The following is a 17,691-nucleotide window of genomic DNA, read 5'->3' as shown; positions in this document are numbered from 1 at the left end:
CTTCAGCACACAAAGAAAGAAAAACATCAAAGTCCAAGCCACACATTCACACCACTGTGCAGTAGTTACATCCCTGTCTCTATAGGAGTTGGGTGTAATAACTATGAATAAACTGCATTTTTAGGTCATTCAGCAGATCCGCTGATCCAAAGTGACTTATTGGTGCAATTAGGGTTAAGCACCTTGCTCATAGGACAAGACAGATGTTTCACCTAGTCGGCTCGGGGTATAGAGCCAGCGACCTTTTGGTTACAGACTCAATGCTCTTAACTGCTAGGCTACCTGACGCCTCACTGCACTGCCAATGATCTCTGTTCACAGGAAACTCTTAGCTTCACTCCAATCCTCTGAAGTAACACACACACACACACAGGCGTGTGCATATGCACACGATCTCTCTCTCACACACACTTAGAATCCAGGGAAAGTGGGAATAGGAGAAGAATATTGTAGCTGTTTATGTGGAGCCTCAAGAGTTACACAGACATAAATATTTCATACCATAAAATATTTAAAAGACATGCTACATGCTTCAGTTCTGTCTCCTGGTCTCTAACTCTCTGGAGGCTTCTGGCCTGTTGGCTATGAGATTAGGGGAATGACCGTCTCTCACACACAGAATATAGATTTGATTTATTTTTTATAAATGGTTTCCTCCTACTATTTCGCAGTGGTTGGTTCCAGCTCCCACTATTGCACACACAATATGTTGTTCACATTGTTGTTAGAAGAAAAGCATGATTGAATCTGCCAGTACATAAAGTCAACCTGGCATTATGAAAGACATGCGTGCTGCAGCAGCAGTAGAGTACTAAATAATAAAGTATGTTCCATCTGTGGTGTCAAAATGTCACTTGTCATCAACATGGAATGGGAACAAAACACAAAAACTACCCAACAATAAAAAAAATACAAACTACACACACTATCCTACCAAACTACATTCACCAAGCTAAATGAAGACAACTAGTAACATTACTGACACAAACACAGTACTATGAAGTAGAACGTTCCATGCCAACATTTGTTATTTTACAATGGTTTTCAAAACAACAGTAGGATGCCATCACTGATGGGTAGCTAAGCATCATTCATCTATGTCCCAATGAAGAACAAGTGTCCTAGGGATTGAATTACCAGTAACAAACAGTTACTACCCAGCTAATGCAGAATATTTTCCTAAACTTTAGCTGGGTAGTGTCTGTGAACCCAAATGAATAGAAGTTAATGTTAAATGAAAAGAGAACAGGTGGGGGGGGGTATAGGCATCCACCCCCAGGCCAGGATTTTAGACTGATGTCATAGACTTGAATTATTTTACTTTGTAAATTAACAGCAATTGGTACAGAACAACAAACATAGTGCAAAAAGTTAGAGAGTGAGATTAGGGGGAAAAACATGAGCAGCACTCCAAAACATGGTTTGTTTATACCTGTCTGTCTATGTGAAATGTCCATACTGAAAAGTTAAAAAGAAAAATGGTTAAAGTGACAGTGACAAATGTATTTCATACAAACGGTTTTTATTTGAGTTATTTTTTAATACTATTTCACAACCAACATTTCACCTGGACATATTGCCTTACACACGTTATTTGAGCTTTTTAACTAAAAGTAGTTTTGTGTAACTTTGCAAAATCACAATGAACCGACAGGGCAAACAACTTTTAAATGCAATGTAGTACTCCATTATTCTAATTTATGAAGTCTATGAAATAAAATGTATTCGGGGTATTTTATCTTTACTTCATTATGGGGCGACTAGCGAGAAACAGCGAGGCTATTTTTAAACTGCATAATTTCCCAAATTGTGCGTCACTGCTGATTCCATGTGCACATGAGATACAATGGCATGCGACTTTCTGTGAATGGGATGTGCCCAAAGCCTGACTGTAAACCAGAGATGTGCCAGACAAATAGCCTAGTGGTAACCTATCCATGTTGTTCAATTAATAAGTTCAGACTACCATACAAACTTTATTAAACATTGACGTTTGAAAATAGGCTACAAATAATTCGTAGGAGATGGAAATTGTTTTATGATTATTCTTAAGTTCAGACGATGTTAATTGAGAAAGATCTCCCAGTTTCTCGACCCTCGACATTATGCGTTTTAACATGCCAAGGGGTAGGCTTCATCGATGATTTTAACACCCCAACATGTTTTTTGGTGGGCTACTCCATCCTCAAGTGAATTATCATAGGCATTAGCGCATCTCATGTGAGCAAGATCCTTACCGTTAGATCGTCTGACAATATTTTCTAAAAAAGTGTTTTGAGGGGCTACAAGTCCTCTCCTTCCTCCGGCCATCCTCGCTCGTCATTCAGTCGTCCGTGTGTGGGAGCGATCGGTGGGGCTGGATACTACCCGCAAAACGACAAGTCCAGATGGCTGTCTTCATGGTCCCTTTTATCTGTACTGAGAAAGTGAGCTTTAGGTAAAGGGATCGTCTAGCTGCTACTGCTACAAAGACTTATCGCAGTCGATGGCTGCGCACCCCTGCACACGAGAAAGCGTGTGCGAAGCCGAATGAAGCGCTTATACAGCTAGTCGCGACTCGCATCTGGGGAACTCTCCTCTGCGCTTGCTAGAGCGCGCTTGACTGGTGGTACCCCAAAACTGGTGGTTACTCATTCAAACTTCTAACGCCATCTGCCGGTGATATACGGTATAGTTTTGCGGTGGGACAACTCGGTAATGAGACGCTTCAGGAGGGCGGACATGTGGTTGAGAGGCAAGGGTCCCAGAGGGGTTAAGAGTCTATGACTCACTAATGTATGCACAATACCGTTTGTCATGTTGTATAAAGCAAATCACTGGTTGTTTTCAAATATGAGCTTGCTTTATAAAGATATAATTACCAACGCTCCATAGTTCATATACATTACATACATTAAGACACACAGGAGTCAAATGGCAGCCCCATCTCCATCTCCCCACACAAAGTCAATACTTCCTCCTCATTAACTTGACCATGTCTTGGTCGTGTTGAGGTGACTTAGATGATCTGCAACATACTTATGTTCTGGAAACTTTTGAAACTTGGTCTCCTTAATTTTGAGCCAGTTCTGTGCTCGGCGCTCAGCGGCGTGTCCTCTCTCCTGCTCTGTGGTCATGTACGGTCGGGAGATCCAGTACTCGTTCTCCGCCTCGCGCTCCAGGTGCACCAGCATGTTGCGTTTCATCTGCCAGGTGATGGCACGCGGCCGGCGGTACTTCCCGATCCACTGCTTGCCAGAGATGCCTTTCCTCAGCAGGGTCATGGTGAGGAACATGGTGAAGGATGTGGGTTCTTCTCAGCAAGTCCTGGATTTATAGGTTACATCATGACAGAAAAAACATTAGGGTATTGGCTCCCACGAACAGGAACATTGGTGTTATCAGAGAGCAAGAGGCAAAGCAATAGGTTTTTACTGCACCCAAAAAAATCTGTCCACAAAAAATAAGGCCACGAAGTGAAGACTTTTTGTTTGGAGGATAATGAGTGTCGAATTTGGTCAACAAAAAAATGTTGTTGCTAATGTGCTATGTGAAGCTTATTTGATCTAATATATGTTTCATAATGGTTAGGTAGTTATGAATGCACTGATATAAGTGGACACACGTGGCATTTCGGCAAAAAAAAAAATGTTTTGTGACTTTATATCGGAGTCGGAGAGATAGAGGACTCATCATGGTTATAACCTGTTTTAAAAGGGACAGTGAGGGCTGCCACCATTTTAAAAGTAGTCAACAGGTGGGGAGATTCCTATGAGTTGGTAGCGATCAGACAATGAAGAAGAAAATGTACTACTTTAAAAACAGAGATAGCCTCAATGATGCTGCCCATACTGTCACAGACAGTTTAATAGTACAGATACAAAGAAGAGTCCTCTATCTTTATGGCCCGCTGTTCATACGCTGATCTGCCCTCTTATTGGCTAGAATGATTACATCTAATCTCACCTAGTCTCGCCTGCCTTCCATATTTGAAGACCTGTATTTCCATTGTTTGCCAGAAGACACCGACCCTACCATTATGCTTGTTTACACTGACTTGCACTGGGGTCGCACCGCAACCATCGTTACATTAAGACACCGTGGAGGTGGCGCGAGATATGGGTCAGAAAACGTACCTCAACGCAGGGATTTATCCACATTGCTCCATAGAGAAGATTGAAATACTGCTAGTTTTCACAGAAAACTGCCACAGCAGCCATTATGGAATGGCACATTGCTTGGAACAACAAATTAGCTGATTGGCTGACACTGCCATTTCAGAATGGCTGTAGGCCTACTGCTACCTAGCATAAGGTCGAAAAGGGACTTTTTCTGGAAAAAGTAGCAGTACTTCAATTGTCTCAATGAAGTGGATAAAGGTACAATTGAGTAGTTCGAGTGGCATATCTCATCCCTGCATTGAGGTACAATTTCCGACACATTTCTCGAGCCGGATCCACCTGTATTAATGTAACCATGATTGTGTTCCGGACCCCAGTGCAGCTCAGCATAAACATGCTTAACGTCATGTATCTTCTGCCAATTCCATTGTCCAATCAACTATTTTGTCAATATAATAGACAATCTTTGGTGTTAGTGGTAAAACATAACAATGGAGGTCATTTCATCATTGCGTTAAAGCAAAGTTACTCTAACATTATTGTTGAGAGATATGGGTATATTAATGGAATTCAAAGATGATGAAATATAGCTAGCTAGCTATATAACTAATAAAAATACAAATTGTCAAAAGACATTTCATCTAACGTTAGAGGATCATGCACAGAAGTTGGAGCATGAACAAAAATTCTGGAAAATACCACATTTTATGGACATATTGCCTATTCCATTTTCAGACTAATCCAAGTCATCAGGGCGGGAATATAACATGAGCAACACCAATAATGTAAGCCTATTAAATCATTGAAACTACAAACGTGTGTAACGTTAACCACCTGTTTATCAAAGTGGGCATGGTGGATGCATGTTAGTAATAGCTAGAGCCACTGCTACTAGCACATAGTTTAAATATTTGCTACTGCTATAGTATATACTACTAGCTATTTGATAGCTAGCTAACGTTACAAACGCTTTATGCATGAATTGACTAGTAAATTGGTCCTCGCTCTATTTCATTCGAATTACCTGTTAGTTACGAGTTAACTTGTTGTAAAAATTCAGCTTTATTGACGTTGTCTTCACGTACCATGCTAATTCTTGCATGTGACCCCAGCCAGGCTCAGAGACATCTTCTTATTTAAATTTGTATCGGCGGATCGCAACCAACTGAAAGGAGCGTACACCGCCACCTAGAGTACTGGAGTGTGAGGCATGTCACGGTTCCTATCTTCTTCCTTGATGAGGTTTAATGGCGGTTGGCATCCAATAAATGTTGCATTACCGTTACCTACTAGACTGAAGTATAACTCCCTACTCATTCAAGGGGTTTTCTTAATGATGACTATTTTCTACCTTGTAGAATAATAGTGAAGACATTAAAACTATGAAATAACACATATGGAATCATGTAGTAACCACAGAAGTGTTAAACAAATATATTGTATATTTGAGATTCTTAAAAGCAGCCACCTTTTGCCTTGATGACAATTTTGCACACTCTTGACATTCTCTCAACCAACCAACCAATCAATCAATGACATCTATTTATAAAACTCTTTTTACATCAGCAGATGTCATAAAGTGCTAGACAGAAACCCAGCCTAAATCAGGAAGCAATGCAGATGTAGGAGCATGGTGGCTAAGAAAAACTCCCTAGAAAGGCAGGAACCTAGAAAGAAACCTAGAGAGGAACCAGGCTCTGAGAGGTGGCCAGTCCTCTTCTGGCTGTGCCGGGTGGATATTATAAGAGTGCATGGCCATTTAAGGCCAGATTTTTCTTCAAGACGTTCAAACATTCATAGATGACCAGCAGCTTCATGAGGTAGTCACCTGGAATGCATTTCAGTTAACATTACAGGTGTGCCTTGTTAAAAGTTAATGTGTGGAATTTCTTTCCTTCTTAATGCATTTGAGACAATCAGTTGTGTTGTGACAAGTCCATATTATGGCAAGAACAGCTCCAATAAGCAAAGAGAAATGACAGTCCATCATTAAGACATGAAGGTCAGTCAATATGGAACAGTTCAAGAACTTTGAAAGTTTCTTCAAGTGCAGTCACAAAATCTATCGAGCACTATGATGAAACTGGCTCTCATGAGGACCGCCACAGGAAAGGAAGACCCAGAGGTACCTTTGCTGCAGAGGATAAGTTCATTATTTACCAGCCTCAGAAATTGCAGCCCAAATAGAGTTTAAGAAACAGACACATCTCAACATCAACTGTTCAGAAGAGACTGTGTGAACTCTTAATACTGTTGAAAAGCATTCCAGGTGAAGCTGGTTGAGAGAAGGTCAAGAGTGTGCAAAGCTGTCATCAAGGCAAAGGGTGGCTACTTTGAAAAATTTTAAGTGTAAAAGATATTTAGATTTGTTTAACACTTTTTTGGTTACTACATGATTCCATGAATGTTATTTCATAGTTTGATGTCATCATTAGCATTCTATAATGTAGACAATAGTAAAAATAAAGAAAAGCCCTTGAATGAGTACGTTTGTCCAAACTTTTGACTGGTACTTGTATATCATTTGTTGGCCTATCCCTCTATATTGGTACAAATCTACTACTCACACCACTCCTCTCAGGATCCCTCCCCCTTGACCCATCTTCCTCCATTTTCTTCACTGCCACAGTGTAACAGTATAACTTTAAACCGTCCCCTCGCCCATACCCGGGCGCGGACCAGGGACCCTCTGCACACATCAACAACAGTCACCCACGAAGCATCGTTACCCATCGCTCCACAAAAGCCCCGGCCCTTGCAGAGCAAGGGGAACCACTACTTCAAGGTCTCAGAGCAAGTGACTTCACCGATTGAAACGCTATTTAGCGCACACTATTCCACCGCTAACTAAGCTAGCCGTTACACTCACCCGCCTTTTGACCTCCTTTTCCGCAGCAACCAGTGATCCGGGTCAACAGCATCAATGTAACAGTATAACTTTAGACCGTCTCCTCGCACATACCCGGGCACGAACCAGGGACCCTCTGCACACATCAACAACAGTCACCCACGAAGCATCGTTACCCATCGCTCCACAAAAGCCACGGCCCTTGCAGATCATTCAAGATCTCAGAGCAAGTGATGTCACCGATTGAAACGCTATTTAGCACGCACTATTCTACCGCTAACTAAGCTAGCCGTTTCACATCCGTTACACTAGCATATGACAACTTCTTCACTACTCCAAGCCTGGATACCTCAATGTGCCTCTCTCGCACTGGATATTTCTGATCTGCAGCCACATGGGCACCCCTACAATTAACAAATATCACTACTTTCCCCAATACTACACATTCCTTTGTCTCGTGCCCTTCTGCACACTTCTCACACCTAGAGACCTCCCTCCTAGAAACCTCCCTCCTACACACTGCTGCTACATGCCCAAAAGCTTGACACCTATTACAATGTTGTTAGAGCCGATTTGGACATATTTGTATAAAAGCTTCTATCCCTGATGAACACAAAGCCAAGCAGATAAAATCACTGGACCTGGACAGAGAAAAGCTGTCTGTTGAAAGAGCACTTGGAATCCGATGGAACATTGAAAGTGATGTGTTTACCTTCTGAGTCACTGTCAAAAACATACCCCTTACAAGAAGAGGTATTCTCTAAACTGTCAGCTCTATTTATGATCCATTAGGTTTCCTCGCCCCATTCGTATTAAAGGCAAAGCAAATTCTTCAAGTGCTCTGCAAGCGAAAGTGTGGCTGGGACGAAGTCATCCATGAAGAACACTATTTCATGGAAGAGATGGCTCTCAGAGCTGGACCAGCTCTCCAGATTCCAGATAGACAGGTGTATGATGCCTGAGAACTTTGGTCAAGTCAAGACCGCACAGCTGCATCACTTCGGTGATGCAAGTGAACAAGGTTATGGCACGGAAAGCTACCTTAGGTTCACAAACGGTATGGAAAAGGTCCACATTGCATTCATACTGGGGAAATCAAGGGTGACTCCACTCAAGCAGATGACAATCCCCAGACTGGAACTTGCTGCAGCAACATTGGCAGTGCGAGTGGATAGGATGTTAAGGTTGGAGCTCCAGATTGAACTTGAGGAGTCAACTTTCTGGACAGACTGCCAGTCTGTGCTAAAATACATCCGCAATGATACCAAGAGATTCTATACCTTTGTAGGCTAATAGGGTTGCTATGATCCGTGACCTATCAAAAGCAAAACAGTGGAGGTATTTGAACACCAAGCACAACCCAGCCGATGATGCCTCAAGAAGATTACATGTTGAAACTTTCCTGAACTCAAAGAGATGGCGCAAAGGACCAGAATTCCTGGAGAAAACAGAAACTCAATGGCCGAAAGTCCCACAGGAGCTTGACTCCATCCCTCCGGATGATCCAGAGGTGAGAAAAGAATCGTAATCGTAAACAGTACAAGTGTGGAAGAAAAGAGTCCAACCAGCAAACTGACTGAGTATTATTCAACATGGAACAGCTTGAAGAAAGCAGTTGCCTGGATGCTGAAACCGAAGAGACTTCTTCTACAGTTAAGCCAGAAAAGGAAAATTGTCTCACACACTGATCCAAGATCAGATCAGAGTCTGACAAACTCACTGAAGGAACAAATTGACAAGTTCAAACTGACGTTTGGAAAAGAAAGTCTGTCTGTGGAGGACCTAGATGAAGCAGAAAAGGTCATCATTCGATTTGAGCAACGACAGCACTTTAAACAAGAAATTGCACTAGTTGTGAAGGGAAAACAATGTGCCAAGAGAAGTGGCTCAACCTGTAAGCTTGATCCAATTGTTGACAATGACATTCTGAGAGTGGGAGGAAGGTTAAGCAAATATGCTATGCCTACGGAACTAAAGAATCCTATGATCCTTCCCAAAGACTCCTACATCTCCAGACAGATCTTACTCCACATCCATGAGCAGGTTGGCCACTCTGGGAGAGGTCACATGCTTTCTAGACTTCGCCAGCGATATTGGATACCCTGTGCCAACTCCTTAGCAAGGAATATCCTTAAGAGCTGTGTCTTCTGCTTAAGGAAGATCCTTAAGAGCTGTGTTGAGGCGATAATGAACCACAGACCAATCACAACTGTAACTAATGATCTAGAACCCCTGACTCAGAACCACCTGCTTCATCTGAAAGCTAAGCCAGTCCTGCCACCAGGACTATTCCAGAGAAGCGATCTATACTCACGATGGAGATGGAAGCAAGTACAATATATCACTGACCTCTTCTGGAAGAGATGGATCAGGGAGTATCTTCCACTTACGCAGGAGAGGAAGAAGTGGAACTAGGAGAAACTTCAGTCCTGGTGACCTTGTGGTCATCATCGATGACACCGCCCCAAGGAACTCTTGGCTAATGGGGCGTGTGGTGGAGGCGTTGCCAGGGGCCAAAAGTCTTGTCCGGAGCATCATGGTTAAGACTAAGACCAATATTTTACAGAGACCTATCAATAAACTCTGTCTGCTCCTTGAGATGACGGAGTGACACACACGCACAGTGCTCCATCTTAGAATCACGTGCACCTCTGATTCGTTGATGTCGTACTGTTACATTCTTTGATGTCATAGTCATACATTTTTGGACGTCAAACTCTTGACATTTTTGGAAGTTGAACACCTTTACACTTCAACTCAGAGATCTATGGACTATTTTCCTATATGGCACCTTGTATATAGCTATGAATTGTAATAGTGCTCTGGTATAGAACGTTTTGTGTATTGGCTCTACGTTTGAATATTAAGTAATTGTTGTGCATTCAGTGCAGTCAACAATTAGGGGCCGGTATGTTAGAGCCAATTTGGACATATTTGTATAAAAGACAACATACCGAGCTCCATGTATAATTGTGTAAATATATTAAATATTACTGTACATGATGAAATATTAGGTACGTACCTTTATGATTTATATTTACCTGATTGAGATATATTCATTTGTTAGTGTAATTCAGTTTTTGCCCCCCCCCCTAGGATAAAGGCAGGAAGTTGGGCCTTCGGGAGAGGGAGTCCTTGCTAGATGCGGGATTGGTATAGTTTTTTGACCATACAGACATACATACATGACAGGTCATATTATGTATTTTACATATCAGGTAATCTATGCTTTATGTTCATTGGATAATCATTTCTTTGTTAGATATAAGAAGAATAAACATTTTGCACCATATCCCTGTATCTCATTGAATGTTTGGCCGTTTGGAAACCTTGAGTGTGGACCCGTTGCGTACTAAACAACCCCGCTTCAGGCTTGGGCAGTGGCTATGGTAAAGAGGAAAGGAAGCCACTACAAACGTAATGTATTCTGCACAAATCTTGACCCTGTTTGCGTCGCACTAAACGACGAGCATCACAAACGGTTGGTCAACTTTCACATTTACCGCTACCCCAGTAATCACTCCTTTCAATGGTGACCTTTTGTTGAGAGCAAAACTATTCAAATCTCTTGCCCCCCATTCATTTAACGCAGAGTGCCTGCTCCCTCTGACCAGCAGAAACACAAACAATTATCACAAGGCCACTTCTGCTTACCCACACCGATTCCACAGCACCCAACTCTGTTTTCACCCACCCTGAAACCAGAAATGGATCAGCCAAAAGTCAAGGGTCCACTTCTTCCAAATACTTTACACCTACTGTCAAAGACTCATCTTTATCCTGACCCTCGGTGCAAGCCTCGGGCTCCGAGAACTTCACCACACCTACCACCTCAGACACTAAGCCCTCATTCACTTCCCTTTCTCCTCCTGTCCTCAGCTCACTCTGCTTACACTTTCTACCATTCTTCTTTAACAAACCATCTCAAGCTCACCCTCTTTCTCCCTCTCTCTTAGACCTCCTCTGCCTCTCTTTTCCCTCTATTCCTCCTCCGCCATTTAACCGGCTGTCACAATATCCGTACAATCAGCACAAACCCCTCAGGATGTAGAACAGCCTCCATATTCATTTAGCTATTGCTTTTATACAGCCCTGTGTTTCAACCGCAGGAGGTTGGTGGCACCTTAATTGTGGAGGGCAGGTTCGTGGTAATGGCTGGAGCGGAATTGGTGGAATGGTATCAAATACACCAAACACATGGTTCCATGTGTTTGATGCCATTCCATTTGCTCCGTTCCAGACATTATTATGAACCGTCCTCCACTCAGCTGCCTCCCCTGGTTTCCACCTACTATTCTGGAGTGTGAATAAATTAAAAAGGGAAGTGAAAACAAGGGGGGAAAGAGAAGAAAAATACCCTACCAACTAACCCTACATACACTATTCTGCTACTTGGCCTTATCTGATCCTACACCAAGCAGACATCCTTGTAGGATGGGACAATGTTGTTCCACACACCTCGTAACTCTTCTGTAGTAAAATCTCGTACAGCCAAGTACTTCTCTGCAGCGGCCACCACAACCTCTATTTTGTGTGACACGTTCCATTTCTGCAGTACAGTTGATTACCATGGATATGAACGCTAAGAAACCAACCCTACTGAAGCGCATGTTATTTATATCACTCTGTATTGGCCTTGTCCTCCTCACAGGGATGCTCTCAAGATGCCTCGCCTTGTAACCTTCAAGACATTTATTTCCTTCTTCTTCATCTTCTTCTTCGTGTGAATTTACAGCATACTAGACGCTGTGTTGCGTATTGCTGCCTTTCGCCGGTCAGAGACCAGATTGCACATTTTGGTCACAAAAAAGGGGGAACGTGTCAAATTTGTATTACACAATCATCTAACCCTGCACCTATATACTAACCCTGCACCTATATACTAACCCTGCACCTATATACTACTAAACCTCACCCTCTCTGGATCTCTCTCTTCGGGCCTACTCACTGGGGGGCTCCCAGTCGAATCCCTCACCCTTGGGCTATCCTCTACTCTCCTTACTCCCTCAGCATATGAAACCTTCCCAACTTGTCTCTCTCGTACAGGACACTTCAGATACCCAGCTGCATGGGTGCCCCCACAGTTTACACACAGTGCTTTCTCAAACCAAACTGCACACTCCCTCTGACTAGGCCCTCCTGCACACTTTCCACATCATGGGATCTCCCTTATACATACTGCTGCCACATGTCCGAATCCTTGGCACCTAAAGCACTGTAGCGGTTTCAGAACAAACACCCTCACCAAATAGCTAATAGACTGTACCCTAGCCTGACCTCCATATCAAAGCTCAACAAGACATTCCGGGTATCCTCCGTCTCACCATTTACCCCCGGGTCTGCATATCACCAAATGGCGGGCGTCACAAACACCAGGAACATTCTTTCTCATTCACCTCTACACGTATCCACCTCTACACTGATCACTCATTTGAGCGGGGAGCAAAGCTCGATGCAGGCTGAGCCCCGAAATGTGTGACGTGGAGCAACCATTGCGTCGGCGCGGCCTCTCCCTGCCTGCAACTAATAATTCTCAATCGGATAACTGAAGGTCCATAGAACGTCAAGACATTTCCTTCTTCTCCGAATTCTACAGTAAGCAAGAGGAATCAACCATTTGATATGTAATGACTATTCTATCTCAGCTGGAGACACTATTATACAGAGTTTGCTGCATGAAAACAGTAATCCAGTTGTTTCATCAAAGTGACGGAAAAGGTTTCAAACCTCTCTGGTTTCATGCTTTTTTTGGTTTGATAAGTTAAGACATTTATACCAATGAATTTCATACAGAGATAAGTCATGTGCTTCACAATGAAATACATTACATGACCAAAAGAATGTGGACACCTACTCGTCGAACATCTCATTCCAACATCATGAGCATTACCAAGGAGTTGGTCCCCCCTTAGCTGCTTCACTCTTCTCAGAAGGCTTTCCAATAGATGTTGGAACATTTCTGCGGGGACTTGCTTCCATTCAGCCACAAGAGCATTAATGAGGTCGGGCACTGATGTTGAGCGATTAGGCCTGGCTCGCAGTCTTCCAATTCATCCCAATGGTGTTTGCTGGGGTTTAGGACATGTATCTGTGCAGGCTAGTCAAGTTCTTACACACCGATCTCAACAAATCATTTCTGTATGGACATCGCTTTGTGCATTGTCATGCTGAAACAGGAAAGTCTAAAGCACAGAATCATCTAGAATGTAAGTGTATGCAGTAGTGTTAAGATTTCCCTTCACTGGAACTAAGGAGCCTAGCCTGAACCATGACAAACAGCCCCAGACCATTATTCCTCCTCCACCAAACTTTACAGTTGGCATTGTGCATTGGAGCAGGTAGCATTCTCCTGGCATCCGCCAAACCCAGATTCATCCGTTGGACGGCCAGATGAGAAAGTGTGATTCATCTCTCCAGAAAATGCGTTTCCACGGTTCTAGAGTCCAATGGCGGCGAGCTGACGCTTGGCATTATGTATGGTGATATTAGGCTTGTGTGCGGCTGCTCGGCCATGAAAACCCATTTATTGAAGCTCCCAATGAACAGTTTGTGTGCTGACGTTGCTTCCAGAGGGAGTTTGGAACTCAGTAGTGAGTGTTGCAACCAAGGACAGACACTTTTTACACTCTACACGCTTCAGCACTCAGCGGTCTCGTTCTCTGTGAGCTTGTGTGACCTACTACTTCGTGGCTGAGCTGTTGTTGCTTCTAGACGTTTCCACTTCACAGTACTTCACTGACTTGATGGTGACACATTGAATGTCACTGAGCACTTCAGTAAGGCCATTCTACTGACAAAGTTTGTCTATGGAGATTGCATGGTTGTGTGCTCAATTTTATACACCTGTCAGCTATGGGTGTGGCTGAAATAGCTGAATCCACTAATTTGAAGGGTGTCCACATACTTTAGTATACATAGTGTAGGTACTTTTATTTAATGGATTTTAAAAGCTGCTGCAGTTTTTTACGCCAGATATGTAATAACTACAGTGAGGTCTGAAATTATGGGCAAAAATTACAGTTTAAAATAAATCATTAAAATACTGAGCTATATTGTAGTCCAAAAAATTGGGAGGTTATATTTATTTTATACTAATAACTTTGCCCAGAGAAAGAGATTTGAGTTGGAGAACACATTGAGAGGGATATTAGACCATTCCTCCTTACAGAATTCTTGCAGATCCTTGATATCCTTCATGTGTGCTTATGGACGGCCCTCTTCAATTCCAACTACAGGTTTTCAATTGGTTTCAAGTCTGGAGACTGATATGGCCATTGCAAAATATTGATCTTGTGGCCAATGAACCTTTCTTTCTGGATTTTGATGTGTGCTAAAGATCTATTTGTGGCCAGGTTTTAGCCTCCTGACAGAAGCAACCAGGTTTTTGACTAAAATATCATGGCACTGGGTAAAGTTAGTGATGCCATTGATCTTGACAAGGGCTCCAGGACCAATGGATGCAAAATAGCGCCATAACATCAACGATCCACCACCATATTTTACAGTAGTTATGCGGTTCTTTTCTACTCATGCACTCTCATTTCAACACCAAACCCACCACTGGTGTGCATGGCCAAAGAGCTCTATTTTCATGTCATCTGACCATAGCACCAGTTCCAATCCAAGTTCGAATGCCGTTTAGCAAACTCCAGGCATTTACATTTGTTGGATGACATGAAAATAGAGCTCTTTGGCCATGCACACCAGTGCTGGGTTTGGTGTTGAAATGAGAATGCATAAGCAGGTAAGAACACTCCAACACACACATAACATGCACACACATTAATACTGACTCTACACACACACACACACACACACACACACACACACACACACACACACACACACACACACACACACACACACACACACACACACACACACACACACACACACACACACACACACACACACACACACACACATTAATACTGACTCTACACACACACACACACCACACACGCAATTATAATTTACGCTGCTGCTACTCTGTGTATCATATATTCTGATGCCTAGTCACCTTACCCCTTCAATATGGAACTGACCCTGTATATAGCTTACTTACTTTCTCGTGTTCTTCAAATGTATTTATTTATTGTTTTGATTTTGTTCTACTGTGTAATGCTTTATTGATTACTGAATTGTTGGGTTTGGCGCTAGCAAGACAGGCATTTCACTGTACTTGTGCACGTGACATTAAAACTTGAAATATCTATTCATTAACATTAATATTAATATTAATGTCTGAATGGGCAACTCATATGATTGATTGTAAACTCATATTGACGTGAGGGTGATGGTACAAATTTCTGATTGAATAGATGGCCGTAAAAAAGCAAGGCTATTTAAGTGACTGCCACTTTAAAAGCTGTGAAAGTATTAGCATTAGGTTCTGTCCAGTGTGATTGCAAAATAATCCAGTGAGCTGTGAGTAAAAAAAGGGGAAAAACTGAAAAAGCTTCAGCTCGTTGTCCTGCCAAGTTCTGTAAAGGGAGCCCTGCCCGGTGAGATCCCTATTTCTGTGGCTCCCCCCTTTTCCCCTCTTCCCAGATCCCTCTCTTTTCCTCTCTCCCTCTCCCCTGATCACTCTTTTCCTCTCCTCCCAATCCCCCTCTTTTCTTATAGCCTACTGTGGATAGAGACGGAACAGGGACACATCTGGTCCGCTGCAACTGATTCTGGAGAGACAAACACCAACCTTTTACACAAAGGTAAGGAAAACCTAACCATTCAACAAGATCACAGGCTGAAAAGGTTGAGAAGTTTCAGTCGTTTGACCTTCGATTCTTCTAATAAGGTTTTCATGTGATATGTCGAAGAGTAGACCATTGATAATGCAAGGTTTTTTCATTGTTATACTGTAGCAGAAGAGAATGGGGTACAATACTTTCTTAACTATTTTTCATTCACCACTTTAGGAGCTTTAATGCATGTAGGTCACTGCACAGAGCTCTGTTACAGTTACCTCATAATCCGGTCTTAATGTTTTCTCACATTGTTTGGCCATAAGCAGGGAAAGTGTTCGGCCTTAGGCAGGGAAAGTGAGGGGAAGACTGATTGTATGGTTCATCTGCCTTCAATCATCACACCATAGTCACTTCCATTTCACAGGTTATGGTGCATTGTCCAGTATCCAGTGACAGACAACTTGGCACTGCAACTTCAAACCTCTAACTACAGCTAATAATAATTATCTTGTTGTGATTTTGTTTGTATTCCGAGTTCAATAGATATCATTAGGACACTATCTAATTTGTTGGCTTGGGATAGTCTTCAGCACAAAACAGTTTTTGTGTGCTCTATTTTTCAGCTAACTTGGGTTCTCCTGCTGTCCCCTGCAGATTGACGAGGGATGTGTCTACCTGGCCGGCGCGGCAGCAAGGTCAATCTCTGAGTGTGCACAGAGGGACGCATCTCCCGGACAGTGTTGACTCTCCTGGTGTTCGCAGTTGTTGTGGACTCCACCTGCACCCACCTCTCGCTCTGACGTCTCTGAATACCAACAAGGAGGAAGACACAGAAAGGCAGGCGGGCCGGCATTATGTTGGAGGAATTCTGTACCAGCAACACAGACGGGACAGAGGCGGGTGCCGATAAGATAGATCATGGGATTGTAAGGCCCAGGAGCCCACATGGGACCCAGCGGAGAGTTAAAGTACAACTACACTCTAATGACACAGATGCACCACCTCCGCCATTCCAACCGGATAAACACTCCAGCAATGACTGCCGTTCAGTGGAGTCTCTGGATTCTGGATCGAGACAAAGAGTGTGTGTGACTGTGCGGCCTACCAGTAAACCTTCAGGCTGCTGCTGTGGCGCAAGCCGCAGAAAGGGCCTTGGGCCTTGTGTACTGTGCTGCAGCCAAAGTAAACCGATCACAGACGTCTGCAATGACTCTGACAGTAACACTCCAGTCCAGAGAGCAGGGATCGCACCTCAGACGTACACAGCGGATAAAACAGGATATGTTACACAGAGCATTGTGGGTACTGTAGTACATCATGGTACAGATGTACGTAGGAGTGTCAAGGAGTTGGAGTCGCAGGAGTTGTCTCCTCTGTGCAATGCAAGGACACTACCAGGTGAGGGCAAGAACTGGTTTCAGAGCTTGCTCTACTCTGGTACCTCCTTAGGTGATAGAGGCAAGGAGGCTGTAGGGGTCAAAGTGTCAGGCTCAGCATCCTCTGTCCCATGTCCCCCCGCAAGAGTCGCTACGGGCAGCTTCGCCTTCTGTCTCGTAGAGGAGATGACGTCATCAACAGTCGCTGACACCAGCTGTGCCCATGGACTCAGAGATGGGCACATCAGCCCAGGGGGCAAGGCCAAAACGCAAAGGTGCTCTACACTGGCACTCCTTCCCACCAGCCCTCCCAAAAGCCCCACAGCTTTGAAGATGGCCTCAGACAATGGGTTAGGATTTTACTGCGAGACTGAGGATAGCTTTGTATATAATAAGAGGGAGCGTTCGACGGTCCTGGTCCGTAGGTTCTTGAGGGATAACCAGAGGGTGAAGAAGTCTGTGTGTACAGGGACTAGGGCAATCATCAGGACATTACCCTCGTGGAGGATCAGTGAGGAAGCGTGGGAAGCTGTCTGTAGAAGGGACCGTTTCTCTGGGCCTAGTGAATACAGTCGCTTGAGTGGATACAGTTCAACCTCTCACAGTCTACATCTGCAAGCATGCAAACCTCACCTTGGAAAAAAAGGAGACATGTTTTTTCAGGTAAGAACATACACACA

The 17,691-nt window shown here is 43.4% G+C and overlaps 3 protein-coding genes across 13 annotated transcripts in view; 1 reads left to right on the top strand and 2 right to left on the bottom strand.

Moving 5' to 3' along the window:
* The window catches only part of LOC124038351 (potassium voltage-gated channel subfamily H member 1-like), a 99,058-nt gene extending 96,748 nt beyond the window's left edge, over window positions 1-2,310 (bottom strand). Inside the window, exon 1 of the mRNA XM_046354128.1 lies at window positions 2,238-2,310. Coding sequence (XP_046210084.1) covers window positions 2,238-2,310 — 73 coding nt within the window. The remainder of the gene's footprint in view (window positions 1-2,237) is intronic.
* Window positions 656-11,004, bottom strand: LOC124038350 (ribosomal protein 63, mitochondrial-like). 7 transcript variants are annotated; one of them, XM_046354121.1, is made up of 3 exons: window positions 10,883-10,995; window positions 5,125-5,333; window positions 656-3,306 (listed from the first exon to the last, which is right to left on the bottom strand). In XM_046354121.1, exon 3 carries the CDS (start codon window positions 3,273-3,275, stop codon window positions 2,964-2,966), a length of 312 nt encoding a protein of 103 aa, XP_046210077.1. In that variant the 5' UTR covers window positions 3,276-3,306; window positions 5,125-5,333; window positions 10,883-10,995; the 3' UTR covers window positions 656-2,963. The 7 variants fall into 7 exon arrangements, 6 of the variants coding, with proteins under 6 accessions (XP_046210077.1, XP_046210081.1, XP_046210078.1 ...); XM_046354125.1 differs by having other exon boundaries at window positions 5,186-5,333; XM_046354122.1 differs by lacking the exon at window positions 10,883-10,995 and adding an exon at window positions 6,970-7,028.
* Window positions 11,005-15,520: 4,516 nt separating this feature from the next.
* LOC124038346 (1-phosphatidylinositol 4,5-bisphosphate phosphodiesterase epsilon-1-like) overlaps window positions 15,521-17,691 on the top strand; it is a 47,639-nt gene continuing 45,468 nt past the window's right edge. For 4 of the 5 annotated variants that reach the window (XR_006839347.1, XR_006839345.1, XM_046354118.1 and 1 more), the window contains exons 1-2: window positions 15,573-15,659; window positions 16,259-17,674. Coding sequence is in view for 2 of the 5 variants with exons in the window: in XM_046354118.1 (XP_046210074.1) it covers window positions 16,490-17,674 (1,185 nt within the window). In the remaining 3 variants the exon portion in view is untranslated. Of the gene's footprint in view, window positions 15,660-16,258; window positions 17,675-17,691 lie in introns of all 5 variants that reach the window. The other variant, XR_006839346.1, reaches the window with a different exon arrangement.

The sequence above is a fragment of the Oncorhynchus gorbuscha genome, linkage group LG06, assembly GCF_021184085.1.
Source record: "Oncorhynchus gorbuscha isolate QuinsamMale2020 ecotype Even-year linkage group LG06, OgorEven_v1.0, whole genome shotgun sequence".
Taxonomy (NCBI): domain Eukaryota; kingdom Metazoa; phylum Chordata; class Actinopteri; order Salmoniformes; family Salmonidae; genus Oncorhynchus; species Oncorhynchus gorbuscha.
Note: the sequence above shows the minus strand (reverse complement) of the source record. Positions and strands in the feature narration are given on the sequence as shown.

Coding starts and splice junctions, on each gene's coding strand:
- LOC124038350 (XM_046354121.1), bottom strand. CDS start 3,275: ATGTTCCTCACCATGACCCTGCTGAGGAAAGGCATCTCTGGCAAGCAG.